This window comes from Equus asinus, chromosome 18 (assembly GCF_041296235.1).
Source record: "Equus asinus isolate D_3611 breed Donkey chromosome 18, EquAss-T2T_v2, whole genome shotgun sequence".
Lineage (NCBI taxonomy): Eukaryota > Metazoa > Chordata > Mammalia > Perissodactyla > Equidae > Equus > Equus asinus.
This window is the reverse complement of record NC_091807.1, coordinates 29,251,215-29,271,834: the sequence shown is the minus strand read 5'-3', so window position 1 is coordinate 29,271,834 and position 20,620 is coordinate 29,251,215. Positions and strand designations below refer to the sequence as shown.

At 49.4% G+C, this 20,620-nt stretch overlaps 1 protein-coding gene across 2 annotated transcripts in view; it reads right to left on the bottom strand.

Moving 5' to 3' along the window:
• The window catches only part of HUNK (hormonally up-regulated Neu-associated kinase), a 110,759-nt gene extending 100,769 nt beyond the window's left edge, over positions 1 to 9,990 (bottom strand). The window contains exon 1 of one of the 2 annotated variants that reach the window (XM_044750685.2): positions 8,381 to 9,990. In XM_044750685.2, the coding sequence (XP_044606620.2) occupies positions 8,381 to 8,644 (264 nt within the window). In that variant the 5' untranslated portion in view covers positions 8,645 to 9,990. The remainder of the gene's footprint in view (positions 1 to 8,380) is intronic. The other variant, XM_070488757.1, reaches the window with a different exon arrangement.
• Between the last annotated feature and the right edge of the window lie 10,630 nt (positions 9,991 to 20,620).

Genomic DNA, 20,620 nt, shown 5'->3' with positions numbered 1-20,620 from the left:
ATGTGGATTCAAAGTCACCCCAGCAAAGAGCCAAGGTTTTCCAAAGATCTGTTTACACTCCATTGTGCCCTTCCCCTGTGACCCCCCTGACATGACAGGGGCAGGGGGGCAGCAATCTGGCATGCCCAGTCCAAGGTCATGGTTGTAGAACCAGCCTGCCTAGCCTGAGTGCACTCTGCAACTTTCGCCCAATTAGCACATGTGCTAACAAACCAAGGTGACCCAAATCCTCATCCCAATAATCCACAACCTCCCTTCAGACAGCAGAGCTGATGGGGTGGGCAATGAAGCAGTGGCTCTTAACATTTTGGAGGTAAATACCTCCTTTTGGAATCTAATGAGAGTCAAGGATCCTCTCTCCAGAAATGTAATTATAATTATAGTTTGGTGGAAACCAGGGAAATGACCTCTGCACTGCAAGAACCACCAAGAAACAAAGACAAAGAATAAACAGGGAGCAGGGAAAAATTGAGGAGCCTGCAAACATAGCACTGAAAGAGGACTAATTTCCTTAATATATAAAAAGTGCCTACAAATCAATAAGAAAACGACCAAAAACCCATGAGAAAAATGGAGAATGGACGTGAACAATGAACAGAAATAAAGTGCAAATTGTCATTGGACGCAGGAAAATATGCTCAACTCACTTGTAATAAGAGAAACTAGAAATAAAACAAGACACCATGTTTAATCTACTAGGTTGGCAAAGACCAAAAAGTTTGAGAGTACCTTGTATTGACAGAGATGTGGAAAGATACCCTCACACCAGGTTGACATGAGTATAAACTGGGAAAACCAATTTGAAGGCAATTTGGCAATATTTATCAACAGTTAACACGGTCACTCCCTTTCACCTAAGACTAGGAATTTATCCTTCAATATACTCGAAACATTTATAAAATGACAAATGGGCACGGATATTTACTGCAGCATAGTTTGGGAATAACAAAAAATTGTACGCAACCTAAATGTCCATTCTTTAACTGTCCTTCATTCCTTAAGTAGTGTCCACTGACTTAACCAACAAGGAGTGGTTAAGTTAATACGGTACCTCTGTACAATGACTACCATGCGATAATTTTAAAAAAAGAGGCGATTCTGTAGTAGTTTTGGGGAAGGACGTTCAAGACATATTGCTAAGTAAAAAAGCAAGATACTGAACAGCATGTACAGTGTAAAAATAGATCTCTCTAAACCTATACACTTACAAATGTGTGCACATAGATCATCAAATGTATGCACGCTCACATGCACATAGAGTTTCTCTGGAAGATACACAGAAACCGGAAGCAGAGGTCGCCAGAGAGGAACCAGGTGCTGAGGTACAGAGGTGAGAGGCAGAATTACCTCTCACTACAGACCTTCTTGAAACCCTTGAATTTTAGACCAGGTGTCTACATTATCTACTCCAAAACTTAACCTAATGAATCTTAAAACACACAAAAATGATTAAAAACGAAAAAGAGCACAGTAATTCGAAACTGCATAGCGAAGTAGGGCAGAGCCGGCATGGTGGAGGTGGGAAGAGGCTGTTAAGAGACGGCTCTGACCTGAGCAGTCTTTTTGTCCCCCTGGAGGTCCCGAATCATTGCTCTAAGTGGCAACAATCCAATTTCCCACAATTCCTTCAACAAGTTTTCCCACAGCCCAGGAGTGATGGGAGAGACGAGGTGTCGCCCAGGAAAGCACGCTGTCTCTGAATTAGGCTCAGCCGTCGACAAATTAGCCCAACTCTGTTGGTACATAGTTCTCGAAAGAAAACAGAGAGAACACATAAAATACACAAGACACAAAAGTACCTTCAAAGCACCCACAAACTCCACAGAGAGCCCTGAGAACTCCGACTGAAGAGAAACGTGAGACCAGAATGCTGCGCAGGATGCTAAGAGTGTCTGGAATGGAGACTCCACTGACTGTGCCGTCATTTCAGCCTGAGAGGGACCACAACTGGGTCGGCAGCGTGAGGCGGAGAAGCTGCCCACCTTCTTGATGGAACTACCTGGACTCAGGCTCAGACGCCCCAGGCCCTGGCACTGAGTCACCCAGGAAGCAGTGGACACTGCGCCCCACTGCCCAGACTCCACCTCAGGCCTGAAGAACTTCCTCCGCTTCTGCCACTGCTGCTGGCTCTCAGCTGTGAGCTTGCCCCTGGAACCGCCCTGAGCAAGTGTCCAAGGCCATGCCCCCTCCCCAGGGCAGCTCCCATCCAGTGGCAGGTCCATGCAGAGGCATAAAGGCGCAGTCCCCTCGCCTCAACTTGGACACCTCTGAAGGGCCGTCTCAGCTCAGAGCCCACCTTGGCATGGACAGGGGCTTCGAATGACACTGCACTGCAGCCCAACTTCTCCCTCTGCTCAGTGCTGCTCTGCTCCACCCCTCCCCTCCCCCCGCTTCCCTCCCCTCCCCTCGAAGGTGTTGGTCCTGAGGATACTCCTTAAGACCACATTCGTCTCCTGCTCAAGGCCTGCTTCCCAGGAAATCACCTCCAACCCAATCCTAACAATCTAGGAAGGTGTTGTGGGTTGAATTATGTCCCACCAAAACATACATTCAAGCACTAACGCCTGGTGCCTGTGAACATCACCTTATCGGAAATGGGTTCTTTGTAGGTATGATCCACTTAAGATGAGGTCGTACTGGATTAGGGTCAACCCTAAATCCAATGACTGGTGTCCTTATAAGGAGACACACAGAGGGAAGCAGGCCATGTGAAGACAGAGGCAGAGACTGGAGCGCTGCAGCTAAGAGCCGAGGAACGCCAAGGAGCGCCAGCAGCCACCAGAAGCTGGAAGAGGCCAGGAAGGATCCCCCCGCTAGAGACTTCAGAGGGACCACGGCCCTGCTGACACCTTGATTTTGGACTTCTGGCCTTCAGAGATGTGAGAGAATAAATTTCGGTTGATTTAAGCGCCCCCGTTAGTGGTTATTTGATACGACAGCCCTAGCAATAGAGAGGAGGAGGTGAGAGGGAAAATCGACTCATGGCTTTCCTCCACTTAGACAACGCAGGTAAGAAGCCGGTTCTCACCTGGCCAGGGTCACTGCGAGCATCCAATGAGAAAATGCAAGAAGACTCTAAATAAACCACAAACACTATACCACTGAGCTGGTATCTACGATAAAAGAGATGCAATAGCTGTCTCAAGTTGTGGAGGTATCAGCCTACTTGGGTACTATTCGGGTCCCGGGGTTCCCCTCTTTCCTGCTGGTCATCTCACCAGCCAGCATCAGAGAGCATGAAATGCAATTCAGGTCAGCACTGGGAGGGGGCCAGAGCCCAGGCTGAGCAGAGAAAGAGGCTTCACCAGTTGCTAAAATAAGGCTTGGGCGTTATCTCTGGGTTTCAATTAGCCAAGAGAGCAGGTCGCTCGGTTACCATGAATAATCGAGAAGGGCATTTGTAGCCCAAGGTAAATGATATTTCGTACACAAACCACTTTCCCACAAAGGACACCCAGCATGCCCGTCTCTTCGGGGACACACAGCGTCCACTCCCCGCACCTTCTGGGAAGATCACCATCGGGATGAATGACTGCCACGCTGCATTGGAACAGCCAGCAGCGTGCGGCGTGCTCTCAGGCAACCCAGCCTGTGCTGGTAACGCAACATCTGCAGAGAAAATTTAGGGCTGGACTCCTCTTCGTGGGCACCGTTCAGCGCTGTCGTGAACTCAACGCAGCCTTTGAAGTCCGTGTGACCTGCCTAGCAGGGAACCCTAAGAACCCAGCCCAACGTGCCAATTTGCATCATTCACAAGTACTTCAAAAAGATGAGGCTGGGCAGGAAGTTCAAAAAGAACGTGCCCACAACTGCAGCATGCAATCTCGGAAATTATAGGCGCCACCTTGTCACACACAACACACAGAGCAGGTGCCTCTGCCAGATGCCTCCTTCTTGCCAAGAAATCCCTGCTAAGGATTAATAGGAATTTCCAGTTCTCTAAGCATTTCTTGTTCCTCAGAGCCATTATACCCAAATTTCTAGCACTTTCAAAAAAAAATACAGGATTTAGCACCTGTTTGTTTCAGCAATACTCGCTAAAAATGGATCTGCCAAAAGGCCACCTCTAAAATTAGTCATATTTCCTGCTCCGCAAAACATAGTAAATGGTATTTTTAGTAACTCCTTCGCACCAGGTAGCTGGCACTGTCGTGCTCAAGGTCTAATTACTGGCAACTTACGAAGCAGGCAATCCTGATTTTTTAGCCCAAAAATAGCTCCAAGGAAAGCGATAAACAGGCTTTTTTTTTTTTTTTAACGGGGGATTAGAACAAGATATTCAAACACGTTAACCAATCATTTTACGTACCCTATTTTGTATCTTAGAGAGACTTAATCACAAAAGAAGGGAATGGTGGCATCAACTCTTTTCCTTTTTGCAGATTATCTGCCTGTGAAACCAGCTCCAGACCTGAGGTATACCTACGTTTTCTCTTTAAGCCTTTCCAACTATATTTTATCAATTTTTAAAAAATGTAATAACAGGGGCCAGCCCCGTGGTGGAGCAGTTAAGTTCACGAGCTCTGCTTTGGCAGCCCAGGATTTTGCCGGTTTGGATCCCAGGCACGGACCTAGCACCACTCATCAGGCCATGCTGAGGCGGCGTCCCACATAGCAGAACCAGAAGAACCTACAACTAGAATATACAACTATGTACTGGGGGGCTTTGGGGAGAAGAAAAAGAAAAACAAAAAGAAGATTGGCAACAGATGTTAGCTCAGGTGCCAATATTTTTTTAAAAAAATGTAGTAATAACCTATATGTGCCAGGGACTCTGCATTTCATAGGTACCAGAGGCAGCAAGCACAACCTTTGTGGATCTTTCAAAGTCAGTACTCCATACTCCTGCTCAGCAATTTCGCTTTGTCTCAAAGCCACACAGAAGGATACTTTTCCAAATCTGATTCTGTGATTATTTTCCTTGTCCAATCATCAACTCACCTTTAGTCAAAGACACTGTCTGACTGAGAACGTACCAATTAAGCATTTCACGGGACCAAGTGAATCATTTATTTTTAAAGCCACATTAACAGAGATTGCCTCCACTCCCAGCTAAGGGAGGACAAAATTAGGTCTCGCCCAAAGCCATTCTTTCTTTTCAAGCAGTAAAAGGGCCATCTAGATTCAAATGACTTTCAAACAAACAACTTCAGAGGAAAGGCTGGCAAAACACTGTCCTGCAGGCCCGTGGTGGGAAAAGAAGCCTCTTGATAAGATAGGATTGAAGCCTGAAATGAAAGCCAGGAAAAAGTGGCTCCTTTTGTCATCTGGACTCAGACAGTAATTCCCAACAAGCCACGGAGGATTTTGCCCAAATCTTTTTGGAAATGTGCACCAAGTCAAAATGCAATACTCCAAGTGTCCTAAACCAGCAACACTCTGTATTTTGGCACAAATCACCCAAAATGAAGTGTGTAGTTTGCAACTGCAACTGTGAAGCAGGCCAAACGTGGGCACCCTCTCTTCTTCCCTTTTGCCATCCCCCCTTTGGCTTTTTCATGAACTGATTCCCAACCACAAGCTGCCCCGACGCTTGCCCCGACGCTTCCCGTCGGGGGATGATGTGGGGGCATACATCCATTTCTTACTATGGTATTCATGACTTAATTCTCCTTCTGCCTTGGTCTGTGTCCTTTAAAAAAAGAAAGGAAATGAGAAAAGTGAAATGCTTTATGCAAAAAGCACGCACCCCCAAAAGGGGGAGGTATTTGGCTGGGAGGCCTCCCCCCACCACTCACATCACCCACCATGGGAGACAACTCATTTTTCTTCCTCAGACCTATCACCTCAAGGTCTCCCCTTGCTCGGCTCACATGAGTAACCCCTCTCCAGGGGAAAATCCTCTTAATAGCTCACCTTTTAAAGAGACCACAAGGCTGCAAATAGCATGAGGTTGACTTCACCTTTTGGCCTGAGTAAGACAATTTCCAGAACATGAGCGGGAATGGGGACTCATGAACTCAGCAATTCTTCCCAGGCAGAGTCATGCACACACACACACACACACACACACACAAACATTTTAATCTCTACATCTGCCAAAGCCCAAAACTATTAGTTAAGCATTAAAGGTATTGGATTTGGGAAATAAAAGCTATGAATGACACCCATTGTTTCTTCAAAGCTGACAATCAAGAACTAAAATCCAGATTTCTCATGATGCTGGCAGTCACCGGGGCACTGATTCTAAAGGCTGGAGAAGGGCACGCCAGAAAAATCTCTGCACCTCCTCCCCCACCCTAAGAACCACCGTCCTTAACTACATGCAATCAATTAGTTTAGCGCAATAATTTTACATCCAATTAATAGTTCCTCGCATTGCTGAGATGAAGCGACTCATCACTGAAGAAAGATAAGATGGGAGAGAAAGGGGCATGGGCCCCCCCGGGGTGAAGGAGGCACCTCATTTGGACCTCATTTGGGCAGGAACTCCCTGTATTCTAGAATGCCCTGTGGGTCCAGCACAGAGCTCCAGAACCTGATTGCCCGGCTAGAGACCGAGCTCTGAGTGCGTTCAGCTAAAGTTAACAGCCTCGTGTTATGGAGCCAAAACGCAGCGGTGAGGCGCGGAGTCACAACACGGCACGGAACGTGGAGGGCAGCCAGACGCTGCTGAGCGGCAGGGCAGGGGAGACGAATGTGCTCGTAATGTTGGCCATTACGCTGTCAGCATAAAGCCTCGTCTCTTCTTGCTTAAGTTTTAAGAAGGAACATGCACAACCAGACGGAATCCTATACATTTCGAATGAAAATAAAGTTCTACCATCCGTGCCAACAGGCATTGACACAGGCGCGGAGGAGCAAGCGCGCTGTAATTAGCGCCCCGGCCCATGTGTAAGTGGGACAGCCCTCTGCGAACCAAAGACAAGCGTGCCGTGCTGCCTCTGGTCCAGAATGAGGTTTGGAGAGATTTTTTCTTCTTTGAAGAGTTACTCAATTCAGTGAGTTCATCCCAAACAGTCCCTGTTGGCATGAAAATGTTCAAGCAAGAGGCACTTTTTAAAACGACTCACTCTCGCTCCATTTACCCAAAACAAAAAGGCCCTCCCCCCCCCCCAACCCACCCAGAGCGGCTGTAGGAATACAGGACAAATGACAAGGATGATGGAGACCTGCACTCAAATGCACCAGGACACGGTGGGGAAGGAGGGAAACCAAAGCTAGGCGAGGCAGGTCGCCCTGCAATCAGCGGTCCCACGGCAGAGTATTCCCAGGGGCTGCCAGGCTGGGCAGAGGATCCCAGGTCACAGGGCAGAAGCGTAGGTAGGAAGCCCTGTTCCTGCCATACTGTTGATGCCCCCTTGGTCAACGGGCCATAGAAAGGTGCTGCCACCTCACCTGCCCTGAGCAACCCCCAGCCATGGGGGGGAGACTTCTGTCTGAGATGACCAGGAGCCTGGGGCAGCCTCAGTCTGAAGTAGCTCCAAGCTTGCGGCCACTCCCAGGCTGGGACGGCCTCACCACTTGGGGCGACCCAGTGCCTGGGCCACTCACCTCAAAACTAAGTCATCATATCTTGGGTTTCTTCTCACAAATCTAAGTCACAACTTAGATCTTCCAGGGGCTCGCCTGGCAAAGCTTAACAACCAACTAACTTCTCACAAAGCTGGAGAGGGTGCCGCTCCGGTCTCTGGGGGTCTTCCTTTACTGTCCCCTCTTCTACAAGGATAAGAAGGCCCCTCCCAACCTCTGAAGTCTGGGGGTACCTGCCATAGCAGGGTCCTTACTGCAGCTTCCACCCTGGGAAGGGGGGGGGGGGGATGGAGGGAAAGAGGTGGGGATGGGGTTGGGGGCGGCGTGTAAATGCCCTCCTCCGGGCGTGCAAACCTTCCCCAGCTGCCCTAGCCCACGGGTGGAGAGGAAAGACCCTGGGGTCTCGGCCTTCCCCCACCGCCTCCCCAGAGCCCAGGAGGGTGATCAGACTCCAAGCTCCCTCAACGGCTGGCTACTTGGCTCTCTCACCCTCAACATCAGGGCCCTCGCCCTCCGGCGCGGGATCCTGCCTCTCCGCTCCTCGGCGGCCCCTACTGGCCCCGAAAGCAGAGCCCCCCAGCCCGACCCCCGCGCTGGTGTCCGCCAGGCGGCGCCCTTCCAGGAGCACAAAGGCTGCGGGCAGCTGCGCCGGGAAACCAGCCGCCCCCGGGGAAACTGGCCCCAGATCGCCCCTCGGGAATAGCCGACACCCGGGCTGCGAGGGCCTGCGCGCTTTTGGCTCGATTCCTCTTTCAACCCGAGAGGAAAGGCGGGGGACGGGGGGCGCCCGGTAAGGACGACGCAGCCGGACTCCCAGGGCAGTGCTCTCCGCAGGGTCCCCGCTAGCCCTTCCCGCCCCGACCCCCCAACCCCAGCCCAGGGGCGGCGCGCCCGGCGGCTCGCTCACCTTCTCTCCGGTCAGCACGTGCAGCCCCTCGCGCACCTTGGCGAAGGAGCCCTCGCCCAGCTTCCTGCTGCCGATGAGGTAGTTGCCCACGCGCTTGTGGTGCTGGAAGTCGCGGAGCCGCTCGCGGGGCACGCCGCTCACCCAGGCCGGCAGGAAACTTCCCTCGCAGGCCGCCGCCGGCCTGGCCGCGTCCTCGGTGCCGCCGCTGCCGCCCCCGGGCGCCACCGGCTCACCCAGGAGCCCGTCCCCCGCCGCCGCCGGCATCGCGCTCGCCGCCGCTCCGGCCCGGCTCCCGCCCTCGCGGCTCCTCCTCCGGCTCCCCCGCTCCTCCCGCCGCCGCCCGGGCCCGGCCCCGCCCGGCCCGCGGCTCCCGCGCCCCCGGCCGCCGGCGAGCGCCGCGCGCAGACAATAGCGGCCGCCCGGGCGACGGGATGCCGGGGACCCGCCCCCAAGAAGTTCTTCTTCCGAGGGTCGCCCGGGCCCCTTTCAGGACACCGGGAGCCCGCCCCAGGTCCCGTCCGGGCGGCTAATGACAGTCGCCCTGCTCGGGGGCGCAGGGAGCCGCGCCGGCCCGGGAGGGGTGGCGGGGGGCGCGGTCCGGTGCCTGGGTCCCGGAGCCCCGGTGCCTGGGTCCCGGAGCCCGGGCGCCTCCGCAGCCTCCTCCCTCGCCGCCGCCGGCTGGCCCGCCGGGCTCGGGTCCGGCTCGCTCGCTCCTAGCCGTGCGCCCGCCGGCCGCTCCCGCCCGCGAGCAGCGCGCGGCGGGCTCCAGGCGCCCTCTGGAAGGCAGCGGAAGAAAGCCCCATTCAGTTTGAATTTGCAGAAATTTAATCCGGTCGCGGGCGGCGGGAACAGATGCGAGCTCCACTCCGCAGCCTGTGCACTTTCAAATCCCTCGTAGCCCCTCCTTCCCCGCGCGCAACAGCCAAACTCGACCCTCGCTGGAGAGGGGAGGGTCCGGGGAGGGGAGCGGCGGAGTGGGCGGCGGAGCCACCTGAGCGCCAGACAGGGGGACCCCGCGCAGCCTCCGAGGCGCGCGCTCCCGGCCGCCCAAGTCGGGCCGCCTCCGGCTGCGCCTCTCGCCTGGATTCTGGGCTTAGGCTTTCTGGACCTTTCGGCGGTGAAATCCCTCATCAGCTGCACCCACCCGGGGCAAGAGGAAGGGAGGGAGGCGCTCCTGAACCCCGTGGATTGTGGGTTAGGTGCCTGGTGTCCACCCCAGGGCCTGACCCACCGTAGGGCCCTCTAGACCCTGGATGGACGGACGGATGGATGGATGGGTTGGGGGAAGAGTGGGGAGGTGGTGGGGCGTCTGCCCGGGCTCGCACGCAGACAGGATTGCTATGTTGGAGGAGGAGCAGCCGCAACAATTATAGTAGCAGCAGCAACGTAGGAACCAGGGCGTATGCTGCCTCTGCCTGTGTTGACACCTTCTTTGCTTTCCATTGAAATGATGCCGGTGATCGCTGGGTGAGGTGGACCAGCGCTCCCTGCTCCTGAAGGCTTTTGTTCTGTGCGCGCCCCCTGCTCATCCCTCATAAACAAGCGGAGCTGCCCTCACGACGCTGGTCTTCTCCAGGATCCCCAACGTCTTCTCAAACCCAAAATGAGGACTCTCGTGAGGGAGAGGCTGGGGGCTAGGTAGGGGGGAGGCATTTGCAAAATGCTACCTGTTGAGCAGCCAGAGAAAAGGCGCCAGCGTTTAATGCATCCTTAACCCCTGATATTAAAACATCAGAGTTGAAAGGGAGGATTCGGTCCTCACCAAGTTCCTTTCATTATTGACTCCTCGGTAAACAAGTATAGCATGCATGATCCACATCAATGCTCTGAGATGGGGACTGGGCGCGGGGCGGGGGGGGGGGTGCCCGCTGTCCTCAGCCAGTGTCTTGGGGGCTCTCTGACCCATCTGAAAAGTGACCCAGGGAAACGCCTATTTTAAACAAATCTTACTTTAAATATGCTGTAATCACCCACTCTCGTGTTACAAGTCCCCAGCCTTGCTATGACTGAGCCCATGTTTTCCATCAGTCTTCCCATTGTTCCCATTTTCCAACATTCAAGATAGCTTTCAAATGTTTTCTTGCTGTGCTTAAGGGACCGCTTTGTCGCCACTCCACCCCGGCAATTTCTGCAAGGCCAATCCAATCCCTTTAATGTCTGTGCTTCAATAATCAAATTTAAGACAGTAGCATGGCCGGGGGGCGGGGTTTGAATGCCCAGCACAGGACCAGCAGAGTAAATGTTCAACAAAGGTCCAATGAATGGGGAAGATGGCACTCACTTTGGGGTCAAAACCGTTCTCGATCATCCTTCAGAAAAGCTTTTGGAGTTGCCCCAATGTTGTTTTTATAGAGTATGACTTTTTAAAAATTCGAGGACCCTAGCTCTCCATGAAAATTTAGAAGTCCCATTATTATGATATAAGGCAACTTTCAGAGACTGTTCATCAAAGTATCTTTATGGACTAAAAAAAAAAAAGTAGCTTCAGGCACAAAAATGGTGGAAGACATTTACAATGAAAGAGAGATTTTCTTTCCTTTTAATTATCCTCTTAGGGTGGAGGTCAGGAAAGGGGTGAAGATGAGAGAAAATCCAGGCCCATTAAATCTTTTTCAAGCCTGATGCCTGGGTTTGATTCAAGTTCACTGCTAATTCCATCAGCTGGGATGGATGCCAAAGAGAAGTTGGAATCCTGTGCCGGCCTGGGCTTAGTGACTGGTTTTTGAACTACAGGTCCTGTCTCTGAAATGACCTCGTTTAATAAAGAATAACCCCAGAAATTCCTTTATGGGGGACAAATTAGTACTCAAAACAAAGCATTACCTTCATATTAGATATGCAGAAAACATCTGGTTGAAAAGCAGTATCCAGCATTGAAGGTTCTCTACCAATTATCCCAGACTAAATTTCCTCTCCTCCTACGGGGTCTCCCTGGGCCCTAAATTTCAGCTGCCTTCATCCAGGATGGGATTTCCTCACCTCTGCATCTTTGTCTATGCCATTCCCACCCCCAATCCGCTGCCTCTCACCCATTTCTACTTAGTACAGGTGTCCCCGTTGCTATGAAGCTCTTCGCGATCAATGAACTACAAGAAACTGATCACTCATCCATTTCTGTACTAAATATCATTCATTTCACATGCTTCTTATGCCCTGTATTACTTCCTACGAATGTCTTCCTTTTCTTTTAAACTCATTGAGAACAGGAGCTGTGTTTTATTTTGTATTTTATTTGCCCTGGAGCACTAGCACAGTGCCCGAGACATGGTCATTGTTCAATAAATATTTGTCAAATAGATGAATGAGACCCATCTTCCCACGATTCTCCTGTGAGTGGGGTTTCATTGCTCCTGATGGCAAGACCCCATCTGTACCAGGGGAGGACGTTTCTAATAACTTTCTAAAAGTGTTTGCTGTTATATCATTGGTTGCATTTAAGAGGTCAACAAATGTAATCGTTTGTCTTGTCAAAATGGCCCATTCTCTAACTTGGATGAGTTAACCCTTTAAAAACCATTACCAATCACGGTGGGTTGGAAAGTGACGAAAAGCTTTCTCAGTTGACTTGTACCAGCTGCTTCCTTCCTCCCCATCTCCTTCCCCATCTCCTTCCTCCATATGGCTGGGAGAGTGTCTGTGTGCTCCCACAGAACGCCAGCTAGGAGACTCAGCTGGAAGCAGTCAAAGACAATTAGAAATAATCAGGCTGGCGTGGCTAGGAAATGAAAGTTGGCTAGACGGGGTGAGGCTGGCAGAAGCCAGCTGGTGACTGGAGAAGGAACAGATCGCAAAGCAAAGACAGCAGGCATGAATAAACTTTGCTGGAAGACATTCTGTGAACTCTACTCGTGAATTCTCTCCAAACAAAGCTTCCACTAAATGATAGGGGCAGGACTTGAACCCATGTCCCCTGAGTCTGTGTCCGCCATTACTCTTTGCACAACACCCAGCTGTTGAAGGTGTACCATGCAAAGGCTGAGGAAGGAGGGACTCCTCCGTCATAAAGACGTGTGTGAAGGCAGCCCAGCATGGTGCTGGGGAACAGGCTGTGTGCAACACCCTGCAGTGAAGTCCTTCCCTGAAAATGAATTGTGACTCACCATGTCTCTGTGCCTCAGTTTCCTTCATCCGTAAAACTGGGATATCCAAAAAAGGGTGAGGACTAAAGGAGATTATGCACAGAAAGTACTTAGGCAGTGCCTGCCACTTCATAAGCACGTGGTGAATTCTAGCTCTCACTCCATCAATGCTCCCATCTTGACGACACTGAGAGAAGTCACTGGAGGATGCCGCCAAATTCCACAGACACGACTGTCCCTGTTACTGAGCTTCCCTAATCGCCATCCTCCGCTGCCACACCCTGCTCCCTATTTCCTCATGCCATTCATCAGGAGCTGACCGAAGAGCACACATTGGTTTATTGTGTTTACTGTCGCTCTCTCCCACTAGAATTGAAGGTCCATGAAGCAGGGACTTTGTTTGTACCTCAACCCCCGTACACACCTGGTACATTATTTTGTAGGTGCTCAACCACACCTGTGGAACCTCATCTCAACTCCCCATCTGCCCGTGTATGAGAGGAAAGAGGTTCTGGGCTTCCTGTGAGGTGGCTCCCGGAGCAGGATGGAGTATGGATGGCGGTACCAAGCCTACTTTCCTGCCGCTGCTTCCCAGCAGCACTGACCTGACATTTAGGAAGAGAAAGGCACATCCTTCTTACAAGATGCTGAGGGCTGCCCTCCAGGAGAGCCAGACCCATATCATACATGTGCCCCATCAGTCCCCAAGAGCCAAACGTCATGGCTATTTCAGTAGGAAAAATGTGCCCCCCACGACCCAGCCACAGGGGAGCCCAGGGCTTTAGGAAGCCTCATCTTGAGGCCTGGCCCCTTCCTCTAAATTCCAGATGGAGGTGTTGAGAAGGAACGCAAGTTAGAATATTCTATTCAAAGAGCCCATCACACAGACTCCTCTGGACCATTCCTCCTTGCATGCCTTTTTCACTTGGAAATGGGTTTCCCCTAAGTCAACACCATCATCATCCCCATGGCCTATGAGGCATCTCCCCCTGTGAGGGACCCACACCCACTCATTCCCTCGTCCCTTCATTTCTCTGAGCTCCCCTCCCCCTGTTCACTCCACTCGGCCACACTGGCCTGCGTGCTGCTCCTCACACATACGTTATCAGTTCCCTGGAATATGGTTCTCCCAAAAATCTGCAGAGCTGGCTCCCTCACCATCATTGGGTCTTCTCTCAAAGGCCACCCTCTCTGTGAGCCCGTCTGACCTCTTCATTTACAATGCAAACTTCCCCCAGGCTCCCACCCCCTGCAACACCATTCCCCTTCTCTGCTTTACTTTTCTTCATGGCCTTTAGAGCCATGTGACAAATTGTATATTTTCCTTATCTATTTTGTTTACTGTCTGTCTCCCTCCCTAGAATGGAGGCTCCGTGAGGGCTGGGATTGGTGTTAAGTACTCTGTGCATGGGGCCCAGCACATAGGAGGAACTCAATACAAATGCGTTGTGGTTGAATGAATTTGCAGAAGAGGAGACCATAATAAATGAGAAAGCAGAAAAAAGAAACACAGCAAAACTGAGTCCTGCCAGAGAAAGCATGCATCATAAAGGCATATTTGAAAAAAATCAATATTCATGCCACAAAGATAAACCTCCATGACAAGCTCCACATTTGTATTACGGCAAGAAGGGAAAGGCTATTATTGGCACTAAGGCTTGAAATTTATGACCTCCGTTTATGGGTGCTAATGCCTGTCCATTTTTGCTGGGGACTGGGCAGAGCCGGGCAGCATCAAGGGGGCTGCAGTAGGACCTGCAGAGTAAGCACACACAGTGGGGCAACTCAAAAATATGACCAGTGAGAGGAAGGGCATTCTGGAACTGAGCCCACTCGCTAGTCACCTGTCCAGCACTCAGGCACACAGATTGCAGAGCCCTGTTCTGGACAGTCGGGTGGCCAGACGCAGATGAGAAGAGGCTGGCGCCCCCTGCTGGTTGACTCGGCTCTGCTTTCCTTCCTCAGCCAGAGAGGAAGCCAAAGAACCACAAAGGCTGGAAACCAGACCCTCCCTCACCAGCCAGCTCTGTGACCCCAAGCAGGGCACTTATCATCTCTGAAAGTCAGTTCTCTTAATCTGGAAAGGAAATAATTTCTGTCTGTCATTCCTGGGCCCCAGCACTGTGGCTAGGATAACATGAGGCAAATGTCCATGAATGTGTCACAAAAATAGAAACTATTTCGGTTATTGTTGTCTTAAGTCAATACGGAAAGTGTCTGGGACATAAATTAGAAAATCATGAAATTAAAATAAAAAATGAAACGTGAATGGTTGAAAAGATGTGGTTGTTCAGAGTTTCTTCCTTTCGAGGAGGAGACTTTCTGGTGAGCATTGAATATCTTCAGGCTCTGTGCCCACTGTCATAGGTCCTTCGCGTGCCCCCACCTCAGACTTTGTTAACCCTGATCTTCCAGTTCAACTGACCAAGCCATTTGCTACTGCCGCGGAGTCTCTGTGTGTGTAGGTACATAGAGAGATGGATGATAGATATTCTCCATCTGGACCAGGCGGGTGACCGGGTGAGCCACTGAAGCTCCATCGTTAGAAAGAGTTCCCCTCCCTGTTGTCTTTAAACCAATCGTGTGGACAGCCATAGTGCAGTCACTGTTTATATTTGGCCTGTATCCACATATACCATCCAAGAACCAAGCTCATGCTTGTTCCTCCTCTATCAGTGTGTCATAAGAGATCCCCCTTCCAAATGTGGCCATCGATGTGAGCTGATGGAGAGTGGCTGGTGCAACAGTGGTGGAGGTTATTCATGCCTGGGCCACCCACTTGTACAGCTTGCTTGGGCCCTCAGGTCCTGCTCATGTTCGGTCTCAGATGCAATACTTCTATCTTGTAGTGGATGCTCTGAGCCCTCGGAGTCTTATAATCTGATCAGTCTGACAGAACCCAGCCTGTGATGAGCACTTCTGGAGGTATAGTCCAGACTCAGTGTCCCGAGTCCAGATGCTCTATCTTTCTCAGGGTCCAGCAGCAACGTACCAGGAGCTCTTTTCTAAAAAATGTAAAATTCTCCACTGCAGATGGCATGGCCTTGCTCCAGAACCCTAAGGGACTGCTTTACGATTCTCCCATTAGGACTTCTTATAAATTGCACATGGTGGTCTTTTCCCACCACTGATATCTACAGTAACCTAAGGTCTGCTGGCTCACACAGCCTACACAGCAGGGACACCTGCACTGCAGCCTGGCTCTCCTCCAGAGCCCACCCTCTGGGCCTTCCTTACAGCTGGCAGCCTATCATATAAGCCAGGTATGGAATATGCTACCTCCAGAAATGCTAGGCCCTCTCAACATTGTGCTTCCCTCTTTATGGTGGAAGATACGAGATGTAATAATTTGTCCTTTACTTCGGAGGGCGTGCTCCAGCATGCCTCAGACCACTAAACTCCTATGACTGACGAGGCAGGCCTCTGAAATGTGGAGTTTATCTCCCGTGATCTGGAGCCCATGTGTCTTACCAACGTCTCCAGTATACTTGCTGCTTCTTGCTCATCCATTTGATTGACACGCGGCACTGACACAGTGGGACAGGGTGATGTTCCACAGGATGTCCGACTGGTCCAGTTCTCTTCAGACTACGTATCAGAGGGCAGGAGAGTTAACGCAGCCGCAGGGAAAACTGTAAATATCTACTATTGTCTGTTCTAAGTGAATGCAAATTGTTTCTTTTTCTTGTTTCCTATAATGATGGAAAAGAACGCATTCGCCAGATCAAAGGGGTACAAGAAGTACAAGGCATACCACGGACTAAAGGCTGCGTTTATCTGTTTTAGTAAAATTCCATGTGGAACACAACGGCACCAATTTGTGCTACATCTGGTTGAGTCTTCAGTGATCCACTGTCATCGTCCAGGATCCAGTGGTTTTGCGGGGGCCAGGCTGGTGAATTAAGTGGAGATATGCTGGGGACTATCATGTTTGAATCCTTTAAATCCTCAAGGGATGGAACCAATCTTTAGAATTCTTCTTGGGATGTGCAATTGTCTTTCAGTTCTAGGGTCTTCCACTTGGCCTTCTCCACAACAATATCTCCTACCCCACAGGCCAAATAATCAATGCAGTGGTTGTGATGGGTGTCAGTATGTCCATTCTGACTGTACATCTGTAAACTGTAGAAAACATCACTAGGTGAGTCCATGGGCATGGTAGACCCACTGTGAGCTTGACCTAGGCCAAGACTCCATTGATTGTCTTGTTCCCAAGGCCCCTATTCTAACAGGGGGCCCACGATGATGCTTTGTTTCTGGGTATTAACTTAGACCTAAACACTCATTGAAGCGTTTGAGTATTTCCCTATATCACCTATTACTGTGAAACAAATTACGCTAAAACTTAGTGGCTTAAATCAGCAATAAGTATTCATTAGCTTACAGAGTTTCTGTGGATCGAGATTTTGGAAGTGACTTACCCGGGACATTCTGGCTCATGGTTTCCATGAGGTTGCGGTCAAGATGTGGGCTGGGGCTACGGTCAACTAAAGGCTTAAGTGAGCTGGAAGATCCGACTCCAAGATGCGTGCCTGGGAAGGTCACGCTGGCTGTTGGCAGGGCGTCTCAGTTCCTTGCCACAGGGACCTCCCCAATGACGGCTTGAGTATCCTCATGACAAAGCAGTTGGCTTCCCACAAATGCAGTAATTTTTAAGAGAGGACAAGGCAGAAGACTCACTGTCTTTTTCCCCCTAATTTTGTTGTTTTAATTGACAATTAAAAATTGTATATATTTAAAGGATATAACTTGACGATTTGATATATGTATACCTTGTAAAATAGTCACCACAGTCAAGTCAATTAACATATTCATCACCTCACATAGCTGCCTTTTGTGTGTGTGTGTGTGTGTGTGTGTGTGTGTGGTTGAAAACACTTAAGATGTACCCTTTGAGCAAATTTCAAGTATGCAATGCAATATTGTTAAGTATAGTCACATTATTATAGAGTAGATCACCAGAACTTACTTATCTTGTATGTCTGAAACTTTGAGTCCCTCAACCAACATCTCCCCATGTTCCCCTGCCCCCAGACCCTGGTAACCACCATTCTACTGTGTGTTTCTATGAGTTTTACAGTTTCAGATTCCACATATACGCGAGAACATGCAGTATTTGTCTTTCTGCAACTGGCTTATTTCATTTAGCCTAATGACTTCCAGGTCCATCCATGTTGTCACAAATGCCGTATTTCTTTCTTGTTTGTGGCTGAATAATATTCCGCTGTATATATACACCACATTTTCTTGATCTGTTCATCCGTGGACAGACATTTAGCTTCTTTCCACATCTTGGCTATCGTGAATACTGCTGAAATGAACAAGGGGGTGCAGATGTCTCTTCCAGAGACTGATTTCCTTTCCTTCAGATATATACCCAGAAGTGGAATTGCTGGGTCATGTGGTAGCTCCATTTTTTCATTTTTTGAGGAACTTTCATACTGTTTTCCATAGTGGCTGTGCCAATTTACATTCCGACCAACAGTGCACAAGGGTTCCCTTTTCTCCACATCTTCACCACTGCTATCTTTTTCTTTCTGATAACAGTCATTCTAACAGGTGTGAGGTGATATCTCCTTGTGGTTTTGCATTTCCCTGATGACTTGTGAAGTTGAGCACTTTTTCATGCACCCATTAGCCATCTGCATATCTGCTTTTCAGAAATGTCTATTCAAGTCCTTTGCCCATTTTTTAATCGGGTTGTCTATTTTCTTGCTATTGAGTTGCCTGAGTTCCTCATATATTTTGGATATTAACTCCTAATCAGATAGGTGGTTTGCAGATATTTTCTCCTGTTCTGCAGGTTGCCTTCTCATTTTGTTGATTGTTTCTTTTGTGGTGCAGAAGCTTTTTCATTTGATGCAATCCCATTTGTCCATTTTTGCTTTTGTTGCTATGCTTTTGGTATCAAATGCAAAAAGTCATTGCCCAGCTTGTTAGACCCTCCATCCCAGGAGAGTGCACCCAAATCGACGAGGTCTCCCTTCCCCGCCTGCATGTTCCACTCCCCTTGATCCAGCACCTGAGGATTCACCTCCTTCTGTCTTTTCCTGCTTCTGCCAGCACGTGCTGGCTGGGTCTGCAGCTCCGTCAGCAGATGGCCCCTTTGCTCCCTTGCTCAGACCAGCCCTTCGCCAGCTGTGGGATGTTGGGACTTAACCCCAGTTCTTGGGCTCTTGGCCAGGAGGGGAGCTTGGACCAAGGTCTCTGCATTATCCCCAAGCAAGAGGGAGGTGCCAGCCCTTAACAGTGAGATGAGACTACAATAGTAAACATAAGGGAGTCCTCCAGGGTCAAGATGGCCATGAAAGGGAAGAGAAATGTGAAAACCAAATGCTCTTTTCAGACCAAAAGCATAAAATTCAAAATAAAAACCAAACTCTAAAGAGAATCAAGAAGAATATGCACATTGATGCTTTTACAAACAAACCTAAAAGCAGAATAGCAAATTCAGAGTCCAGACTTGTACCAAAAGTGTAACAAAGGATTTCAATAAGGTCTATCTTAATTACAGTCAAAATTATAGCTTTTTGGTGATACAGTACCCAGTACAAAAGAAAACAGACAGAAAATAAAGCTTTAGCGGCTGTTCAGTGCTGTGCATTCACCTCCCAGGGAACGCTGAAGACTGCCAAGGAAGAAAGAGCCGGGCACGAGGGAAGGGCGAAAATTGACGGAAGTGCGCTAAGAGGAAACACTGGGCTTCTTTTTTTCTTTCTTTCTTTTGCCCTTTAATTCTCAGGGAGAAAGAAATTGAGGAGAAGATGTCATTCGCTTGTTGAGATAGTGGAGTATTTCTATTTCAATTTACTTATGCAGTCCATGAGGCTCTATGCTCCCTGGAATTTTAATTAAGAATAAAGATACCTACGAAATACTTTTCACAATTTCTGCAAACTCTGAATAGGATCAGACAACTCTGATGTTGACCTGAGACTTGTGTGGGGACTATGGAAACGTCAGGAATTCTTCAGAGGCGGCAGGAGAGAGACTGAGTTACAGTGTCTGTGATATCATGAATCATGAATATGAGCCATCAGCAGCAGGGGTACGATTTTTTCCCAAGGGATTTGTACACCCCATAAAAATGAGAGGAAATAATACAGACACCTCTAAGTGTCCGCTGTCCCTTCAGAGCCCAGATGTCCAGGAACCCTGTTGACCTCACCTCGCCAGGATGCCTTGCCACAAATGCAGAATCCCTGAATGATTCAAGTCCCAAAGTCCGAGCTGATACAAAGTACAAACACCTTGGTAAAACAGAAGTTTGCTTTGTCTAAAGAAAAACAAAGTTGCCTGAATCTGTTGATGAACTTACATGAACTCTTTTCACATCTCAAAAATTTTGTTTTTAAAAAATTCTTCATCATTAGTTATTTCATCTTTTAAAATCACTTTATATCCCCTTCATGTGCAAATGTTCATCTTTGGCTCAGAGCCCAGAGAAGCAGCTAGGAGAAGGCACCCCTTTCCCCAAGGTACTGGGGGGAATGAGGAAGCAAGGCTTGAGCCCACAGTGACAGTCTCAAGCCTGTAAAGCTGGGGTGAAACCGAGATGCAAACTATTTCAAGGAATTCCTCATGATGCCAGAGATCACTTAACTGACACAGACAGAGCACACATTAAAAGGCCAGAACTTAGAAAGACAGAGTCGGAAACCCCTACTGAACAGAGATCTCAATGCTGTTAGGGGCTGGAATCAGTAACAGTGACAGCGTCATTGAAAATGAACCTGCTACGGGATGCTAATGTGCTGCTAGAACGCTGCCAAGGAAAATTACCATAGGTCACGGCAATGGCTGCAGAAAAAGCATTTGACAAAAATCAATTGGTGATAAAAACTCTCCACAAACTGGATATAGAGAGGACGCACCCCAACCCGGTAAACGCCACATATGACAAGCCCATAGCCAACGCCATACTCCACGGTGAAACCCTGCCAGCTTTTCCTCTAAGATCAGGAACAAGACAAGGGTCCCCACTCTCCTCACTTTCATTAAACATAATGCTGGGATGTGGTACTAGCCAGAGCGATAAGCAAGAAAAGAAATAAAGGGCTAACAAACCAGACAGGAAGAAGTAGAACTGTCTCTACTCGCAGAGGACACAATCCCATCCACAGAAAACCCTAAAGACGCCACCAGAAATCTGTTAAAACTA